At 39.1% G+C, this 19804-nt stretch overlaps 1 protein-coding gene across 4 annotated transcripts in view; it reads left to right on the top strand.

Moving 5' to 3' along the window:
- CHD7 (chromodomain helicase DNA binding protein 7) overlaps positions 1-19804 on the top strand; it is a 145752-nt gene that overhangs the window by 68855 nt on the left and 57093 nt on the right. For all 4 annotated transcript variants that reach the window (XM_087752683.1, XM_087752692.1, XM_087752706.1 and 1 more), the window contains one exon: positions 17825-18246. In XM_087752683.1, coding sequence (XP_087608809.1) covers positions 17825-18246 — 422 coding nt within the window. The remainder of the gene's footprint in view (positions 1-17824; positions 18247-19804) is intronic.

Below are 19804 nucleotides of genomic sequence, written 5' to 3'. Positions count from 1 at the left end.
ATGTTACATTTGCCTTTGGATTTGAAGGGAACTGGGCATAACTGAGCCTTTCTGTGGAGCTGCAGATCTTGTAGTGGAAAGTGACAGCATGAAACCACAGTTACCTGAGTTGTTTGACAGGTTAGTATTAGTAAGCCAGCTACAAAAAGATGGCTTTAGCCTGTGGTACGTACCCTCCATGTCTGTTAACTTCTTCCATCAGAGAACCTTTGAGCAGTTTGAGTCAGTGGGAATATGCTGGCGGGGCAGGCAAACCCGATCACTGTTTCCATTTCACAGGGTGGAAATGTGCAGCCAGGCAACGCGCCTGGGGTTACGCAGGCGGCCACAAACCTCCTCCCTCTTCCGCCCCCGCCGCCCCGGGCAGGCTCCCGCCGCGGCTGCCGGGTGCTCTGAGGGGTGCCCGCGCCAGGAGCCTTCCCTTGAGAAAACTTAACACAGCTTGTTCCTCAACTCCTGCAGGCTTTCTCGGATGCCAGGTTGACTACTTCTGTGCGTTTGTCTGTCCTCAAAAAGGCAAAAAGCCTTTGGGTGTAGTCTTCTGTTCTGCTTTGTCTTTTCGTATATCCAAAATATAACCACTGCAGCTTCAGAAAGTAACTTTCTGCATTTAAAGGGCTTTTACTAACTATGTCTTAATTGGATAAACAAAAATCTCATGCGGAACTGTGGGGACTAATACATAAAAGGAATATTAGTAGTGCACATGAAAATATCTACCTTACTTCAATCCTAGAAAACCAACAATTTATTTCTTGCAAGCCACAAACACAGAATTACTGAAATCTCGATCAGCATATTCTCCTTTTAACTCAGAAACATATTCTGTGAGTTGTAGATGCTGAAGAGGTAGATGCTTGTATTCGTAAGTAAAGCAAAGAAAACATTGTGGAGGGGAAAACATATATTATACAAGAAAACCTGGGCTGCAAGTAGTTGAGGTATGATCTGCAGGTTGTCTTGCTCTTTCAGCACTGTTTGCTGGGTAAAAAACTGCCTGGATGGCCTCTGGGCCCAGAGAGTTGTGGTGAATGGAGTTAAATCCAGTAGGCAGCCGGTCACGAGTGGTGTTCCCCAGGGCTTAGTACTGGGGCCAGTTCTGTTCCATATCTTTATCAATGATCAGGATGAGGGGATCGAGTGCACCCTCCAGTAAGTTTGCAGATGACACCAAGTTGGCCAGGAGTGTTGATCTGCTGGAGGGTGGGAAGGCCCTGCAGAGGGACCTGGACAGGCTGGATCAATGGGCTGAGGCCAACTGTATGAGGTTCAACACTGCTAACTGCTGGGTCCTGCACTTGGGTCACAACAACCCCAGGCAATGCTACAGGCTTGGGGAGGAGTGGCTGGAGAGCTGCCTGGTGGAAAAGGACCTCAGGGTGTTGGTCGACAGCCAGCTGAATGTGAGCCAGCAGTGTGCTCAGGTGGCCAAGAAGACCAGTGGCATCCTGGCTTGTATCAGAAATAGTGTGGCCAGCAGGACCAGGGAGGTGATAGTGCCCCTGTACTCGGCATTGGTGAGGCTGCATCTTGAGTACTGTGTTCAGTTTTGGGCCCCTCACTACAAGAAGGACATTGAGGTGCTGGAGCGTGTTGAGAGGAGGGCAATGAAGTTGGTGAAGGCTCTAGAGCACAAGTCTTATGAGGAGCGGCTGAGGGAGCTGGGGTTGTTTAGCCTGGAGAAGAGGAGGCTGAGGGGAGACCTTATTGCTCTCTACAACTACCTGAAAGGAGGTTGTAGCAAGGTGGGGGTCGGTCTCTTCTCCCAAGTAACAAGCAATAGGACGAGAGGAAATGGCCTCAAGCTGCGCCAGGGGAGGTTTAGGTTGGATATTAGGAAAAAATTCTTCACTAAAAGGGCAGTCAGGCACTGGAACAGGCTGCCCAGGGAAGTGGTTGAGTCCCCATCCCTGGAGGTATTTAAAAGCCAGGTAGACATGGTGCTTGAGGACATGGTTTAGTGGTGGACTTGGCAGTGCTAGGTTAATGATTGGACTCGATGATCTTAAAGGTCTTTGCCAACCTAAATGATTGTATGGCTCAGTGATTAACTACTTAAGTCTGATACACTTACTAGTAGATGTAAAAAATAAAACCTCTTGCTCCTCTCCATCTCTTCTGAGTGTCTCCATACCAATGCGTACAAACTTACCCCAAAACAAAGCACTCCTGTGAACCACCTACTTGCCTTAATGAGTGGGCATGGGAGAATGGGTTTACAATGTTAATTAACTGGTCTGGAGAGCCGTCAAAGCAGGTCGGGGACTTCTGGTCTGGGAGCTTTGGGGTAATTTCTGTGGAAAACAGTTCTTTTTTTTCAGGGAAGAACTTGTTCTACCTTCATTTATCGTTGATGCAGATCTCTTGTGTTAGCGATGTTGTCTGTAGGAAGCTCTTGAGGAAGAGTAAGTTTTGCAGCACAACATTAGAAAGAAGTGAAATTCTCTCAGGAGCCTTTCTAGTTGCAATATTCTTGTTGCAAGTTAAGACACATGCATAGCAAGTGGATACCATTATCTCCTGCACTAACTTACTTATTACAAGTGTATCACTAATATTTAAATAATGTGACTGTGTAAATGACCAGCTGATGACCAGTAATTTCATAAATTGCTTACTTCTGCTTTTCTCAAATGTCTGTAATCTAGAGTACCTAAAAATAAATCTGACTTCTGCATTGTTTTGGGAAAATCGTCCAAACCAAGGAATACAAAAGCTGTTGCAAAAGGACACTGGGAGTGTTGCATCTGTATTTAAAAAGTAACCCTTTCTGTTTTAGACGGCATTTTATATGGCAGTCATGGTGTGAACGAAGACAATTTCCAGTCAAAGGAAGATGTTATAAATACAAACATTTGAAATCACAGAGGTTTTCCTTGGGGTATCTGAGTAGTCACATTTATAGCTGTAATGATTTGAGGATATGAGTGAAGTAAGGCTTATAAAAGAGGTAATACTTAAGGGTTTTTTTTTCTGACTATATTGGCCAGTTTAATTATAAAAGCCTTTTGGGTAACCAACCCATTTTTTCAGGTTTGAAGATAAAACTTCTGTGACCAGAATCTTGTCTTACCAGCCCTATTGGTCTGCTTAATAGAGATTTCCTTCCCCTAGAAAATTAAACATAAATGGTTGTTCTAAGCATATTTAACTCATTTCTGAAATAATATGTTTAGTGTTTGTCATATTCCAAATTAAATTTGTTAAAATACATTTATTTTTTAATCTAAACAAGATTTTGCTGTTGATTTTTACTGTCTCCAGTTATTAGGAGCAAAGTACTTGTGAAGATTGCCTGGGCCATTGATTTGAGCCTCCAGCTGTCACATGTACCATCTTATGAACTACTTTTCATAACTTTATCAAACTTCAATTTAAAGAGCACTTGGCTTTTGCTCCCAGTACTCCTTTTTGAAATCCTGACCCAAATCAGATTACTCTAAATGTTGCAACAGGCATCTGACTTTCCTAAATTTATTAGTCACTGGTTTTATACCCAATTTGCTCTTGTGCCAATTTTACCCCTCTTAATTCTTTTTATTTCCTGTATTAGGATCTGCCAATGTTTTCATAAATAGCAATCTATCTAAAGTAAGTTAAATTCCCTTCAGCCTTCTCCTTCAAGATGATCCGTGCCTGTGACTTGAGGTCTAATTCTTGTTGCTGTGGACGATCCGAATTGTGTACAGTATTGCTCTATGGCACAAATACTTCCCTGGGTTTACTGGGAGCCATCTTAAGAGGCACTTCAACATTTTAATTTTCGTTTTTTCATTGTACATTGCACCAGTTGTTTATAGACATCGTATGGTTAAGTACAAAATGGTTGTACCTTATTTTATGTAAACATAAATGAATACCAAAAATCACAGGTAATAGCATAGCATAAAAATTACAAGTACTGAAGTATTTCAAGTTTGGAAATGCGTATGAAGTGCTAGTTAAATTTGTGAGGGCTTTGCACTGGTGGGCTTAATTTCTTTGATAGCGTTTTGAAGTTGTGAGGTGTCTACAAATTTCCAAGCATCTCATTTAAAACTAGGATTCTGAGTAAGCGCAAGCTGCTCTGCTTCCGCTAGAGTCGCAGCTGCATAATGTTTAAAGGACACCTTCCTTTGCAATAACATTTAAAAATACTAATTCCTGTTACTCATCTGCAGTCCTCTTCCCACAGCTTGAGCTGAGGGCTATAATGGAACCTATTATAGGCAAAAGGTCTATGACTCAGCCATTGAGCCATGCAAACTCTTGGCTTCTTTAATTGGCACCATTAAATCTTTAGTAGTTTTTCTCTCATAAAATAGGTATCGTTGGTGTAAAATGCATCACTGCTGAAGATTTATGGTACCTTTTGCCCTCTGATTTCCATGAGTTGATCAACTATAGGTGTTTAAAGGCTGGTTAATCGGAGGAACTTTTCTAGAATTACTGCTTTTCCTTAACTATTTACGAGCATATCTGAAACGGAATGTAAGAAAGCTATCTCACAAGTCATTATGTTTTCAGGTTATTTTCCTTTTCTGTTTAGAGACAGGAGAGGGAAAAGAAAAACCCGCCTTTCCATCATGTTTTGTTTTATCTTCATAGAACTTAGTTAACCTGAGAACCGGGTATCTTCTACGTGACAGCGTGGAAAATGTTAATTCTTGAGTATGTAACAGAGAAGAACCCGCATGATTTAGCTGATTATTTTTTTCTATTGCAGAGTGTTGTTTTCTGGGGTTTTTAGTTGTTTTTTGTTTTTTGTTTTTTTTTTTTTTTTTTAATATGTATTGGAAAGTGAACATGGAAGCAGCTGCAGTTTGGGAAGGGGGTCAGATACCAGTAGAGGAAATTTAAAGAACACTGTGGAAGTTAAATGTTTGAATACATATGTATATATTTGTGTGTGCATGTGTGTGTGTGTATATATATATATATGTATGTAAGAAAAAAAAAGTAGCTTTTAACTCTTGTTGTCTCCCTGCATACTTAGAATGTGACACCTTAGAGCTTTTAAGTATTTATATTGCTGTAAGCATCAATGCTTCTGAAAGAGGGGTGTGATGAGGAAATTCAGAAAACTATAGTTGTTTGTTACCATCTGCAGAGTCTGCTTTGGTTGAATGTACAGTTGGCAAGAAGTCTTTGGTTGTTATGTTTCTATGTACTTTGTTCAAAGTAAGTATCAAGAAACAACAAAGTTAGTTATAGAAAATGTTAAACTATGTAATTTAATACGCATATTTTAAGTGATTGTGTTTACAGAATGATAGCAATCTACAAAGCTGGAAGTTAAGAACGATCCAAAGTCAGACTGTCGCTACACGTTCCTTGTGCCTCTGAAATAGGATGTAATCTGTGTTTGCAACCATGTTTTCTTTGTTCCCTTTCTTCTACCTGCAGAAGATCTTCTGTGATATAAGTAGCTGTTTAATTTGTTTGGTTTTATTATTTGAGGTATGGCTCAACAATTTATTTACTGTATATTATCCAGTAAACCCAATCTTGAATATCACTGAATCTCATGAAACAGACTGACTCTTCCTACAAACACTGTCTCTTCATATCTTGGTAAAGAATTAATAGCTAAATGAGCTTTTTTTAATGGTAATTTTAATCATAACACAGAAAAACCAATAACCACTGATTCATTCATCTTCGAAGCTCTGCTGCAATGTGTATTCTCCATTTTACGTACAAGGAAACCAAGACAGAGGGACGGGGAGTTGCCTGAGGCCAGAGTGATAGACATGGGCTTTAGGGCTTCTTAGTGTGCATTAGGCTGGGCTGATTGCCCTAATGCTGAAGCCAGTAGTTATCCAAGTAGGCACTCTCTTGCGGTCATGGCTGGGCACTTCTCAAGGAGAGGGTCCATGGCAAGTCCTTTGCCAGAGATCCATGTCAGAAAGAAACGAGCGTGTAATTTAAAAGAAAAAAATCAAAACCCAAAAAACCCTCAGCCCTTCTGGGGGAAAAAGAAAAAGTATCACAGTGAGTTGAGGTTGGTGGAGAAAAGACAGTAAATTATCTTGCCTGACGTTCACTGCTTCCATCACAGCCATGTCCTTGCAGTCTTTCCCTTTTCTGTGCTTAAGGTTTCAAGGTAACATGAGTCTTCTCTTCAGGATAATATCTTAGTCATTCAGATCTCATTTAATCTGGAGTCTCATCCGTCCTGTGTGCTGAATGAGGCAGCAATTCTGGAGGTAACTAGGGAGGAGTCAGCCTGTATGTTAGAGATACTAATGTAAAAAAGTTAAGTACTAGGAAGTAGAATTTGTTTCAGAAGTGACACTGACGACACTTGTTCTTTGTTTTCAAGTATTTGTAATATTTAATAAATTAGACTGCCATTTAAAAAAAAAAAGAAAAATATGTTTATAACTTACAATAGTTTTTCTTTGGGTTACAGTGAACTTTACTCTTTTCCCAAGACAACAGTGCTTGTTTACTATTTCACTTGCAGGGTGACTCATTTGTTCAATGTCTGGAGAAAGCTTTTGAATTTCTGCTGGACAAGAACAGTTTAACATTGGATAAAAATGGGTTAGAAAAGTCATTTCAACTTATTAGGGACAGCTAATATAAATAAAAGTGGTAGCGGGGCTTTGGAGTTTCTTTCTGTCTTCTGATGTGAAACTTCTTTGTAACTAAGGAAATGGCATTTAGAACAAAACAATGGCATTCAAAACAAAATGTTAACTTTTAGATGGTTTTAAATTGTGAATCTCCTAGTACTAAGCATGCTCACCTGGGCTGTGAGATTGAAACAGCAACAAGTAAAACACTTTGAGATTTGGAGTAGACAGAAACAGTAGAGACAGGATGATTGAGCTACTGTGGATATCATCTTATGATATCGGAAAACATTTACCAAATATGGGGTTTTTGGGGGAAGTTCTGAAATGAGACCCTTTTCATCAGAATAAGTCAGCAAACTTAAAGATTAAAAGTCATTAAAATAATAAAAAAAGTTGGTTTAGACTAGGTTTAACTTTCTTTGCCTTGGTGGTGCCTTATGTATTTTACAGTGTTAGAAGTCCATGGGATTGGAGAATTCTGTGCATTTTCAGAAGTTTGTAGCAGAGAAGTCCTGAGTACAAGTTGTAGCTAAAAAAAAAAAGGCGCTAGCTCAAGTAACAAATCAAAAAGATTTCGTCTTTTGATTGTGGCTACAGTGCAACTTCACCTTGCAGAGGGGGGAGATGGCAAGGTGAGAGAGAGATCATTGTGTTATTTGTCTAGTGGGGTCTGTTGCAGGTCATCCAAATGAAATACTGATGAACTAAAAGTTTGTCAGCTCCAAACTGAAGCCAAAGTGTAGTATCTGTGCTGGTAGTGTTTGTTCTAATGCTTTCAGCTCATTTTTTTCTTATGCTGGTATGCTCTATCTGCAAGATATCCTGGTGAAATTGAAGAAATCTTGCTGCAAACCGTGGCAGAATGCAGAACATTTTATTATTTAATAAAAATACTTACGGATGGTGTTGTGGAAGTATCGTGGGACTTCAGTAGGACCTCCTTTCTAGGTATAGGAGTAAAAACTCAGGGGGTAGAGTCCTCTGTCACATCTGTTGAAATCTTACACATCTAAGGCCATTGCCCTTTTCTTGAGCTATTAGAATGTGATATATATTTATACCTTTGGGGAAAACTTGCTCGTTTTTAATGGGGGCTTGCAGATAGAAGTAGTGATAAAGTTCTTAGTAAAGGCTCTCTATGAATTGCATCTTCTTTTCATCAGCCTCATAATCTGATGCATGTTTGTCATTAAACTGTTGATGGATACATTTTTGATATGTGCAGGCTTCTTAAACGTGTGTTTAGCAAGTCTAGAATCTGATGGGGGAGAACTTTTAAAATAAGAATGCTGAGCTTTTGTTTTCCTAGGTATATAAGGAAGGGGTTAGGAAAGTGATAGAGAAGTTAGATATAACTTAAAGTCTTACTAATGTATTGGAACAAACACTGTATACTAACAAATTGTAGTTGTCTAAAAATCCATTTGAAACCATTTTGCTGGTGGTTGCCATATTTTATATTTTTATGAATGTATGAAGTAAAGCCCTTCAGTTGCTGCCCTCATTCATTTCTATGAGAGGGGGCTTGGCGGGCAGCTGAGGTCCCCAGCCTGCCTCCAGAGAGCCAGCTTTCCCCAGAGGTGGGCTAGACCCATTGCAGACCCTTGCATTGGAGTGCCCTCAGAAAAGGGGCGAGAGGCTGCCCCGGGATAGGTGTGCGTGGCAAAGCAGAGTATGGCTGACCACGAGAAGGCCAAGAGAGAACTGGCTATGACTGGTGTCTTTCTAAGGCTTCCTGAGGCTGGTCGGGAGCGACTGGAAGCTATCCAAGTGCAGAAGAAAAGACATGATGGTGCATGTACGCAAGTGTGGCACATAGTCGTGGGCATGAAGTGTATAAAGCTGAGTTTGAGGACTTTCTGGCACAGGCATGATGTAAGAAAAAAAAAAATACATACACACGCGGTGGTGCCAGGTAAATAGCTTGGGGCAATACACACTTATATCCATGCTGCTCCTGTCTGTGCTCATCTCTGCTCCTGTGTACTTCCTTGCAATCTTTATTGCAATTTGGTCCTTTTAGTTCATTGTTAAAGTTGTAAAGCATTTTGTACTGTCCTTACAAGCAACAGAGTAGGGCTCACAAGATGTCCATCAAACAGGTGGTATTTCTGAAGCTTGTATTTACTTGATCCTTCGCACTGCAGATCAGGCAGAAGAAATAAAAACTTCCTTCATCTAGTAAAACAAAAAAAACATACTGCTTTTATTTCTATTGTTGTTCTCCCTTCCTTAGATTAAACTGCACTTTATTTGATGTAAAGTATAAGAAGATAAAGTGTACTTCATCTGAATTCAGATAAAGCATACTTTATTAGAGATTTTGCAAATCAAAGAAGAGGTGTCACTTCTGAATTTACATATACAACTTACATACTGTTAAAAAACATAAAAATACATCTGTTATGTAAACATAAGATACGTGTATGTCTCATTACCTCACATCTTATGTATTTACATATATGGCCTGTTAAATAAGTTTTTCTGTTAACTCTTGGGGCTTGGGGGGGGGAAGCACCAGAATAGAAACACTTTTGCTGTTGTGGCATGTAATGCTTTTGCTGTTACTGCTGCTTGCAGCAGTGAAAGCACAGGCAGAACTCTTTTGGTTGTCTGTGGTCAGAAGAAGCAGCGTTTGCACAAAGTATGCTCGTCTTTGATTTTTCTCCTTAGTCATAAACCTGATGCCGTTTGCTCTGTGTTACTGTGATTTAGATTTGATAACAGTAGAGAAACACATTGATGGAAGTAGATAGGAGCTAATTAAGGTTCCTCTTAAGAAGAGGTTCTTCTTAAGAACTGAGTGACTTTGTAGAAAAACAAAATGTTAGGGGACATTTATAGCTTCAGTTACTATGGGCAGGCTGTAAGCGCTTAATACACCAAGTCAGGACTGTTTTCATGGGTTTTCTTTTTCTGGGTAGGGGACAAGGTCTTAAGTGGAAATTGTAGTTGGTACCAGAGCATCATAACCTGTGGTGATGGCAATACAATGTGACGTAGGAACCGGTTACCCTTCAGAGAGGATGGATCTTTACCTTTTTGACATTCAGTAACTGAGTGGAGGGAATTCTGCTGATGGAGAGAGGAGGCTGCGTTTGCAGGACAGTAGGCTTCCCCTATTCCCTCAGTATCTGGGATTTTAAAGCGTGGCTGTGAAACGTGCCCAAGAGAAGGAGGGTGTTCGCATTTTATTATTTCGGGGGAACTGCTTCACTTTCACAGTGGAGCTGAAGAGCTGTGGGGAACGTAGAGGCAAGCCCAAGAGCAGCAAGTCAGCCTGTTATACATGCTAAAATGCTAGGTTACTCTTTATAAGGCTTATGTATTTAACAATAGCAGTTTCAGTATTACTGTTTTGGTTGAATATGTGAAGGTGTTTCCTCCCCTATTCCCCCTTTCCTGGAGAAGCTGAAGCATTGTACTAGGTCCTCGGGAAACTATTTCATCCTGACGTGTTCTTACTTTCCTGCGCGACTTCCCTATCTTGCCTGGAGATGTGCAGCCACCACCTTGTTTTAGAGGGGTTGGAAAAGACTGGTGGTAAACCTCCTGGATATTCTCTAATCCAAGGAATTCTGTAGTAAGCACTAGGTATCTTGATAGCTGTGCTTGGGCATAACTTCACAGTTGTAACTTCACAAAGAAAATATCCATGTTTTTAAATACAGGTCCTACTTGATGGAAGTAAAGTGTTAAGAAAAAGGTGTTTGCGGGCCGTTTTACCGTAGGACTCTTGCTGGTCTCCCTGTCATTTTCCCACCTGTGGTACAGACTGTATAGCATAAACTCTGCACTGTGGTAAAACTCATGCTGGCATGTTTCTGGCATCTCTGCTGCTTGATGGTGGAGCGTACGCAGATGTGAGGTTTCCTTTGACTGTAGCTGTGCAGGGAGAGCAGGCTTGAGGTAGAGCACAAGCTGTCAAGAAGGGCAATATGGCTTTTGCCAGTAGAATTCGGGTCCTCATTGTCCCGCCCTTTCTATGTGTCTCTACAGCTAGGGTTAGTAAAAACTTGCCAAAATCCTGAGTCTTTGACCAGTCTACATGGTGGTGGTGGTGATGGAGAGCGGAGAGTCAGGCTTGTGCTAGCTACTGCTGTGTAATATTTAGGACCTGCCCCGCTCGCATAAGGAGCAATCTTGCACTGCTGTCTGTATACTGCAGTATATATTACGAAGTAATCTGTAGCAAAAAAGTATTAATAAAATGTTTGTCTCGTGGACCATCGCGTTAGCAGTTACATATAGTCAGTGTGGTAGCTTTTGCAGTTTCTTACATGGAAAGCTGATCTGGAGCATACACGCTTCATTATCAGAGGGTGGCAGTTGTCTGATATTGTCTGATCAACGCTGATGTTGGTTCTGATGGATGGTCAGCAACCAGAAGAGCTCTTTTATGGGAAAAAGTAGTTGGTTTTGAGCTGTGAACAAACCAGCAGCGCTCATTGCACTGGCTGATATTCCATAGTTTTAGTAGTATCTCTCACTTTATGTGACCACCAAACAGTGTTGCTACATATGATTGCTACAAAATATAATGGCATGTTTGCTTTTTGGATGGCTACCTTAGTGTCATTCATCTCTTGTTATCTGTTTTACTCCACACAGTACATGACCAGAAAATAAATAATTCTAATACTGTAGCTGGGCTGAGACTCAATTAAGGAACTCTGTATTTTGGATAGCATGTTTTTGTGCTTCCACACACAGTAATTGGGTGATAATTTCAGCTCCCCCAAATCATCTATGAGTGTACTTTTGCAGTGGTGGCTGAGGGCACCAAGATTGGTTTTAATCACTTCCACTCCACTGTTAGGATGCTGCTGGAATCAAAATAAGTTGTTTTGACTCAGAGCGTTTCTGAAAACTTTGGATCAGCAAGTTTTAACTTTTTAGTAGTTGCACCTGTTTTTCAAAAATAGTCTCCATTAGTCGTAACAGAGCAGGAAGACTTGCTTAAGAAATAAAATGGTATTGCAGCAGCACTTGACTGAAACAGGAACTTTTTCCTGCAAAGTGATTTTTAATTGTCGAATTATGTCTTGCTAAGAAGGTATTAATAGAACTTTTGTTTTCCATACATTTTCATCTGTGTTTTCTAGAAGTATGGTAAGAGATTTAGTAAACTACAAGATTCCTGTGGAGTTTCTTTGTAAAATAGACTTCTCTCACTATCATCTGGTGTGATGCCTTTCCCTTTATTGCAGAAAAGATCAGTGACAACGCTTGTCAGTTTATAAATGCAAGTTGGCACTTCGGAACTACAATGTTTTTTTAGAGGAGTTCCTGAAGTACTGAGATACCAGTTGTTTCTAAACAGCATCATATTGCCCAAAATATTTCAACGTAATACTAAGTATTTTCATATAGTAAAGTAAAAAAGACATATACGTCTTCAATTCAAGGTAGCAGTTTCACAGAAAAGGGAAGGGACTGTCACTCACAATAAAGGAGGAGAAACTGATTGGTAAAACAGGTTTTGGAAAGAATTATGGGTGTGAGCGTTGTCTTGAGGATCTTTCTGGACTTTAGACTACTCTAGAAGAAAAACTGTACAGCTGTACTGTTGTTGAACGTTGGTACTGGTATTTGGTTGCGATTTCGGAGGTGGTGTTGATTCCTGTTTACTCTGGAGTTTTTACTGATATGTGAGCTTTGCAGACGGACAATGTCTGAGAAGTATTTACATTGGGCTAGGAAAGCTGAAGCATGATTCAGATGGAGGGAGCACCAGGACAGGCCTAACGCTGAAAGCATTGACGAGACAAGTTGAGAATTGCAGGGACAAAACAAAGTATGGAGACATGACGCGGAAACTTTCCAAATGATTTGTTTGGAGGGTACTCAAGATAAATAGTGCGTTCTAAATAGTCCAGAGGGATGATGAATCCTTTCATTAACCATTGAAAGGAAGAATCGCAGAGCAATTTCTACATGTGATGGTTTTTAACACCCTGGGAACCACGCTATCAGGAAGGGTGCAAATTCAAAATGAGTGATCTCTGTGGCACTAGGCAGAGCTCCTTCCAGAAGCAATGCTGTAGTCCGTCTTCTGTTTTAAAAGAGCTTTCTTTGGTCATAGGCTGCTGTTTTAACTTTTCCAAAGTGAAGGTGATAATTTAGCAGGACTGCAATTGCTGCAAATGAGAATATTCAGTAATTATTTACCTAATGTGAAATTATCCATTGTATAGATATCATATTGGAGAGTTTTGTGTTTTGGAGCCGGTGGGAACTGACTGAGCACTTGCTCTACTGTTACACAACTTGGTTAATAAACCAAAGTTCAAGAAAATTTAAATAAAATGTGGTTACAATAGATCTTTTTAAAAATGTAGAAAAGACCAGTGAGGGAAATGAAAGTAGTCCCAGTAGAAAGGAGCTTTGTTTTTTTGGTTGGTGCTGGTGTTTAAATTTTTTAGCTGAGTCATGTTGCATACTTTGCTGCTCTTGCTTCATACTTCTTAAAGCTCAATATTGGCTCAAGTTGCTGCTCTGCTAGGGAACTGACACTCAGCTACTTTCAGTGCTTAAGTACAGTTGATTGTGGTTCAATCCTTGTTCAAGCAACAGAAAGATTCTCCTCCTTAACCTCCCTCCCTGCCACTGACCCTCACTGGATTAATCCTACCTCCTGTCCATCCTGCTACTTTACGTAAGAGGCCTGGTTTGAGACATCTATCTGTGCTGCGGGCTGCGGAGAATGAGCTTAGCTCTAAACATGTAAGCAGCCGTGAAACGCAGGCAGCTTCATTTCTAATTTTTCAAATCTTGGTGATAACGTGTTTGGAAGTTTTAAAAATAAGTTTGAATTCCAGAAGAGTGAGATTTTTGTACTCCAGAAACAATTTCTCAAATAGTGTTTTCATTTATTATTTGCTTGGGTGTTGTTGGCTTTTACTGATAATGCAAAAGCATATTACTGTCCTGGGAAACCTGTTGAGCTGCAAATTATCTTAACTCCTCAGAGTTCCTGAAGAATCTCTGTTTTGCTCTAATAAGCTGCGATCTTTAGCAGTGTCCTGCATTGTGATATTGCATGTTAATAGCATTGATTAACTGTCAAGTAGTGGGAATTGATGAGAAAACGTCCATTGTAAACCTAAATGGTATTACTGAAGACTGTACCATGCTGCTGGTTAGGGAGGTGACTAGCCCCAGTAGTCGCTGGTAGGAGTATTAATGTGAGCTCCAGGTTTTTTCGCATGATTAAAACAGGCCATCTGTTCTTTGTTAAATGTTTACAAAAACAGCTTTTCTCTAAAAGATTTAAAGAGATGTGGGTCTAGTAAACACACCAATATTTTTGAGCACCTTTTTCACCTTATTTCAAATAATACCAAAAAAAATTCTGCTGGAATATCAAATAGGATTAATACCTATTTGTGTTTAATCTTCAGTGGTTTCCTTCCTGTGGAAGATTAAATTCTATACCAACATACTAAATTATGGCTTTGTTATTAATAAAAGCATCAGGAGAAGCGATTTCTCAGAAGTATGCAGATAAATTTTTCAATCTTTTGGCAAAAACTTGTAATATACATTTTTTTTTTTTTTTTAATTTTGTAAGTGAAAAATGGGGTTCTTTCATTAGAAATTGTGACCCTGTAACTAGAGTTAATCCTTTGTAGATTTAAAGAAGTAGAACTATTTGAAATAATTCCCTGTGGTAGGCTTAAACTAATATTTACTAGTGAAAGCCTGTCGTTCTTCCTTTTCTCCCTTCTTAAGAAAGAGCAGACCACTGGTTTGGGGTAAGAAAATGCATCTTTAAATCTGCTTCCGATCTCCTCACTAGATTTGTGCTGCTCCTACACAGCTTCACACTAGGGAGCAATGTGGGGTTGTCAGTTAGGGATAAACTGTTTTAGCATATTGCAAAAGTGTAGACACAGACTTCCTAGAAAAATAAAGTTAATCACACCCATTTCTTTGAAAGAGTACTACAATTTAAAAGGTCACATATAAGTGAATTACAAAACATGCCAAGCTGCAAAGGGAGCGGCATGTGGCAAAAGTAATGTATTTTCAAGTAATAGGAAATATAACCAAAGCCTAATTAGGGCAGAGTTGGCTTCTTGTGGCTTAATGTTTTGGGGATTGCAAATGATAAGAAACAAAACCATAATATTTTCATTTGTATGCTTGGCAATGCACATAACTTGGTACTGTAAAGAAAAGGCAGTAAGTTCAGTTTGGATTTTTTCTTTAATATCTGTTTCATGTGTAACGCTTAAGTCTAATGTATAGTCTAAGTTGTTTTAGAGCCCAAGAATGACTCTTGTGGATAAACTTTTTGAGGTAGTAAGAATCTGAATTTTCACAGGATGCCATCTTCCAGCATAAGTTACTGAGTACTGCAGCGTGGAAGCAATCGCTGCCATTCTCAGTGCTTTACCTTCTGGCCAGACCTTACATTAAAACGACAAATGTCAAATTATGAAGGGCTGACATTGCTGTTGTGGAGACTTAGAAAGCTGTCTGGCCTGCGTTCAGATTTGCTTGTGACTGTGCTAAAAGTTGTTGGTCAGACTTCTGAAACAAACAAGCAAACAAACAAAAAAAAACAACCTACAAGTCTTAGAAAGGAGACAAGGATTAATTTTTTGAATTAGATTGAAGAGGTAATGAGAATACTCAAGCGTGTGTAAAACTTCATATTGATTTCAGTGACATGGTCATATCACTAATGAAGGTGCAACCTTGAAAATTTTATAGAACTAAATTTACATGGCATTACTGGATCTCTTGTGCGTTTTAATATTTGTTGGCTTGGCTGTTTCACATGCTTAAGAGGAAGAAAAATAAGTTAAACTACCAATTCCGATTTGTTGTAGAAAGTTGTGCCTTATACATAAGCTTTTAGATAGTTGTAAAAGTCTTTCTGAATATGGCAAACAAATACTGTAGTGCCAAACGCAAGGTACTTGCTCAATACAAATTTTACAAATAATTTACAAATTATTGAATTTACAAATAATTGAAAGAAAAACTTGAATTTCTTATATGTTAGACACATAAGCAAGTGAACAGTATTTAAAAAGAGGACAGTATTGCGGTGGACAGCTCAGTGAAGACATTGATGAAACTTGCACTCCAGGTCTCTGAAAAACAAAGCATGCACGAGATATGAAATGGCAGAAAATATAGAAATATATTGACTGCCTCGGGAGAACGTAGGTTAAAAGTACTGCTCTGAAAACCTATGGTTAAGAAGTACTTACAGGTGATCTGTGTAATATTCCTGTCTTTTTCTGCCTAAAAATAAGCGTTATACAGTACAAGTACATAATGGTCTGTTACAAACGTGTCACAGAACAAATCTGAGGAGACAGTCAATTCAATTCAGTCAACCAAATTCAAAACCAATTAGAAGATTTTAAAATATCTGTATTTTATGTAATGTATACTTGGACTGCAGAACTCATTGCCACCATTGACTTCCTGGGATCAGTGTTTTCTATACAGATATCCAGTCTTTGTGAACTTTCCAGCATGAAGATATGTAAGTGTTACGGTGACCGCAGATTTCTAGAAGAGGTGTTGGTTCCTACTTCAGGATGCCTAACATGAGATTGCCTTGAGGCGGGGCTGACTGATGGCGGTGCTAATGCAATGGGTGCATCAGGTTTGCATTAGAGCTGAGTTTCCGCTGCAACTAAGACCCTGTTGCACTAAAAAGCATCTTAATAAACAGGTGGAGGACAGAAACATGCAGAAATCATCCTGGAAGTTCTTGCTTAAGCCAAGTAGACCCAGATCTTCAGTCCAGCACTCAGGCCTTCCCTCTTGTCCTAGGGTCTCTTCCATGAAGAACTGTAGTGTCTAGCTCGGACTGTTCAAACCTCTTCCAAAAAGCAGTAAAGAGTTATCTTCACTTCTTGACAGCCTTGCTCCTGCTGCTGCTTGTGTAGCTTCTGAGTATGAGTGTATTCAGGGTACAGCATTTCTTTGCTACTGTGAAGAAATGCTGAAAATAGGTGCACTGATTCAGTTTACTTACATTCAGAAAACTATATTAATATATTTGGAAAAACACACATGCATTCACTTTCTTATGTAATGATATTAACAATTTTATTTCCTAAATCTTAAGAGTGCATTGTTTTTTTTCGATCCAGGTGGCTAAAGTATATGTCTGTGTATGCCCATCAGTTCTCCTTATACTCAGGGACTGGGTTTGTAGTCATTCGTTTGCACGCTTGCCACTTCTAAGGAAGTGCAGTTTGAATAAAAAGCGGAGAAAAGGAAACACAAATAACATTACAGTTACACAGACGCTGCTATTCCTGTCATGCTATTAGTTTTCCTTTTGAAAAGCACTCGCCCTGCATTTATAACCACGGGCAGGCAGTGAGGAGAAGCAGGTTAGAGCTTTGATATGCTGCAAAGTCATGGTAGAGCTTAGACTTTTTTTTTATTGCAGACTCATGGACCTTTGTGTAGAACAGAACCATTAAGAGGAAAAGAGTTGCAAATAGATCCAATGTGTTTAGGCCAGGCACTTGACATTTGTGTAATTATACATAGGTTTTCATGTACGTTATAAGTCTGGTGTAAACCTGATACACTATACAGACTTTGAAATAGGACGTTTTTGCAGGTTCACAAACACTTAAGGTCATTCTCTGTCCAATCTGTAGCAGGAACAAATCTGTTTCAATTAGAAGTAGGGAGCTGTGGATCTTTGACATAAAATGTAACATTATATTACATTTTAAAGTGGCTTAATCCTTCACGTGCTGATCAAAATACCTGCTGTCACACCTGAACCAATGTAAATTGCCTTGATTAATTTTTTATAAATACAGCCTGTGAATATACTTTATTTTCTTTTGCATGTCTAGAAGCAAACTTTAACAATTTTTTTCCTGCAGGACAAAATTCCAGTGCAACTGAATAATTTGTAACAAGTTATTCATTCTACTAACAACTGTTTTGAAATATCTGAAATAACAGTTGCTTTCCTTTTGCATCTAAATGTTGAAGACTGTAAATATTTTCTGTACTTCTACTTTATGTGCGAGCTTTAGAGTAGTTTTACCCTTGCTGTATCAAGAATGTCTGGTCATTTTGCTACTGTTTTAACTGCAGAAAGCTTTGGTTTTTACTGCTTCGCTGTACAATGTTTCAGATATGCTACTAGGTTAATCTTCTGCTTGGTATTTTCTCCCCGTGTAACTTCTTGCTCCAAAAGAGCAAAGTTTTGGAAATCAAAGTTGCAAATCTACAATGTTATTTCTATTTGTCTCTCTCAGCATTCTCCGTCGGAACCCTTTTTAGAGAAACCAGTGCCGGATATGACTCAGGTTAGTGGACCGAATACCCAGCTAGTGAAAAGCGATGATTATCTGCCATCAATTGAGCCGCAGCCACAGCAAAAGAAAAAGAAAAAGAAAAACAATCACATTGCTGCAGAAGGTCCCAGTAAAGGTTTTGGTAAGGAAGACTTTCCTGGGGGACTTGACAGCCAGAATCTAAGCAGGAACTCAGTGGATTGCTCCCAAGAAGAGAAGAAGAAAAAGAAAAAGCCCAAGGCAAAAAAAGAACCGAAGGATCCTAAAGAACCCAAGGAAAAGAAGGAACCCAAGACCCCTAAAGTCCCTAAGACCCCTAAAGAGCCAAAGGAAAAGAAAGCAAAAAATACTACGCCAAAACCCAAGACCAGCAAAAAGGCTAGGTAAGTCAGAAACTTCTATATGTGTTCAGAGAAAAACAGTGTGTTTGTGGGATTTCTAGAGCATCTGTGCTAAATGGCGTGGGTGTAGAGGAAATCTTGTTTTGTCGTTTGCCTTCTACCATCTACAACATCATGTTTTTGAGGAACTTGGGCACATTTCTCTTGTTTGGCTTTCCTGTTTATGGCTTCACAGTTATTTTAAACAAGCTGGAAAGGCAGAAGGTTAACTTTTATTTTCAAGGCATAAAAATTTCTGGATGTGTTAGATTTCAAAACTAACTCTTTCTCTTCTGATGTTCATCTGTCCTTGTGCGTGGTTTGTGTATTAAGAAATTAAATTGCTTCAACATTAACGTAGGTTTGACCAAATCCAGAGATGAAGGCTTAGAGTAGAAAGGTTTGACGATGTTTTTCTCTAAATAAAGAAGTTAGGTACTTAGCGTTGTTACAAGTTGTACAACCCTTACAGACACTATTTTATACTGACACAACCCATGGGCTATAAGCTCTGCTGTTAAAAAGGCATTTGTATATGGATATTGATGTATCCTCACTGTAGGGATTATATTCATTTTGCTGTTTCATGTAAAGACAATTTTCCTAGCAGAAAATCTTTGTGGATAGACCAGATGCTTCAACCCTTGTTTCTTAACTGTTTTCACTCAGCATCGCGTCCCTTTATCAGGATAGGCTTAAAATGCTACAGAGCAGTATGAGAAGGAACAAACTGCTGTTACACATGAGTAAATACGTCATAGATAATAACACAGATTCTTTCCTTACCCCTCAACTCCCTAAACACCATGATTATAAATGCCCACTTGAAAGAAAACTGAGAGGAAAAAAGACATTAAAGCTCAATTTTTTTTTCATTTGTACCTAGAATTTCTTACAACTGTTCTGAATTTGTTCCAAACATCTGAATCTGTTTTTCAAGATGTGGCTAGTGTTATAAAATATAACTTCCAGATGGAAGCACAGCCAGACTTGGTTAATCCAAATCAGTTTACAAAATCCATTTGTATTAGGGTTGAAAAATTGTAGTTAATGTATCAGCTTTGCATATATTCTACAAGATACTCTACAAGATATTCAATATTCTATTGGTTAGGTTTGATACAGCTGTATGGCTAAATGAGGCATGGACAGGAAGATGTTACTGGTTCTTCTAGCAAGAAAGAGAAGTTTCTCTATTAGCAGAGAGAATGTTTCCTGAAGAGTTTATAAACACTGGCTTGTAGAACCAAATGTTGTCCTGAATAGGTTATATTAACTGTTCAGTAAACTACAGTTGATCAGCCTGTCCCTGTTGCAGAAGTTACTTCCGCTGTGTGCCAGGCTGTCCTAAGGATGGGGTTTTACATACATAGCAATTCACAGCTTAGAAAAACTCTTTAAGTTATATATCTCCCAGTATGTTTTTTTGAAACCAAAATACTGTGTCAGCTTAAAATAACCCGTTTGTTCCATTTCCCTATACTCATAGGTTTAAAGGCTGACCAGGCCATATTGCATGGTATTGAGCATCTCCCAGCAATTTTTGCTACCAATAAATAAA

This window comes from Nipponia nippon, unplaced genomic scaffold (genome assembly GCF_047370975.1).
Source record: "Nipponia nippon isolate SJK-2023a ecotype South Korea unplaced genomic scaffold, ASM4737097v1 scaffold_1, whole genome shotgun sequence".
NCBI lineage: Eukaryota > Metazoa > Chordata > Aves > Pelecaniformes > Threskiornithidae > Nipponia > Nipponia nippon.
The sequence above is the reverse complement of the archived record's forward strand: the minus strand, read 5'-3'. Positions and strand labels throughout refer to the sequence as shown.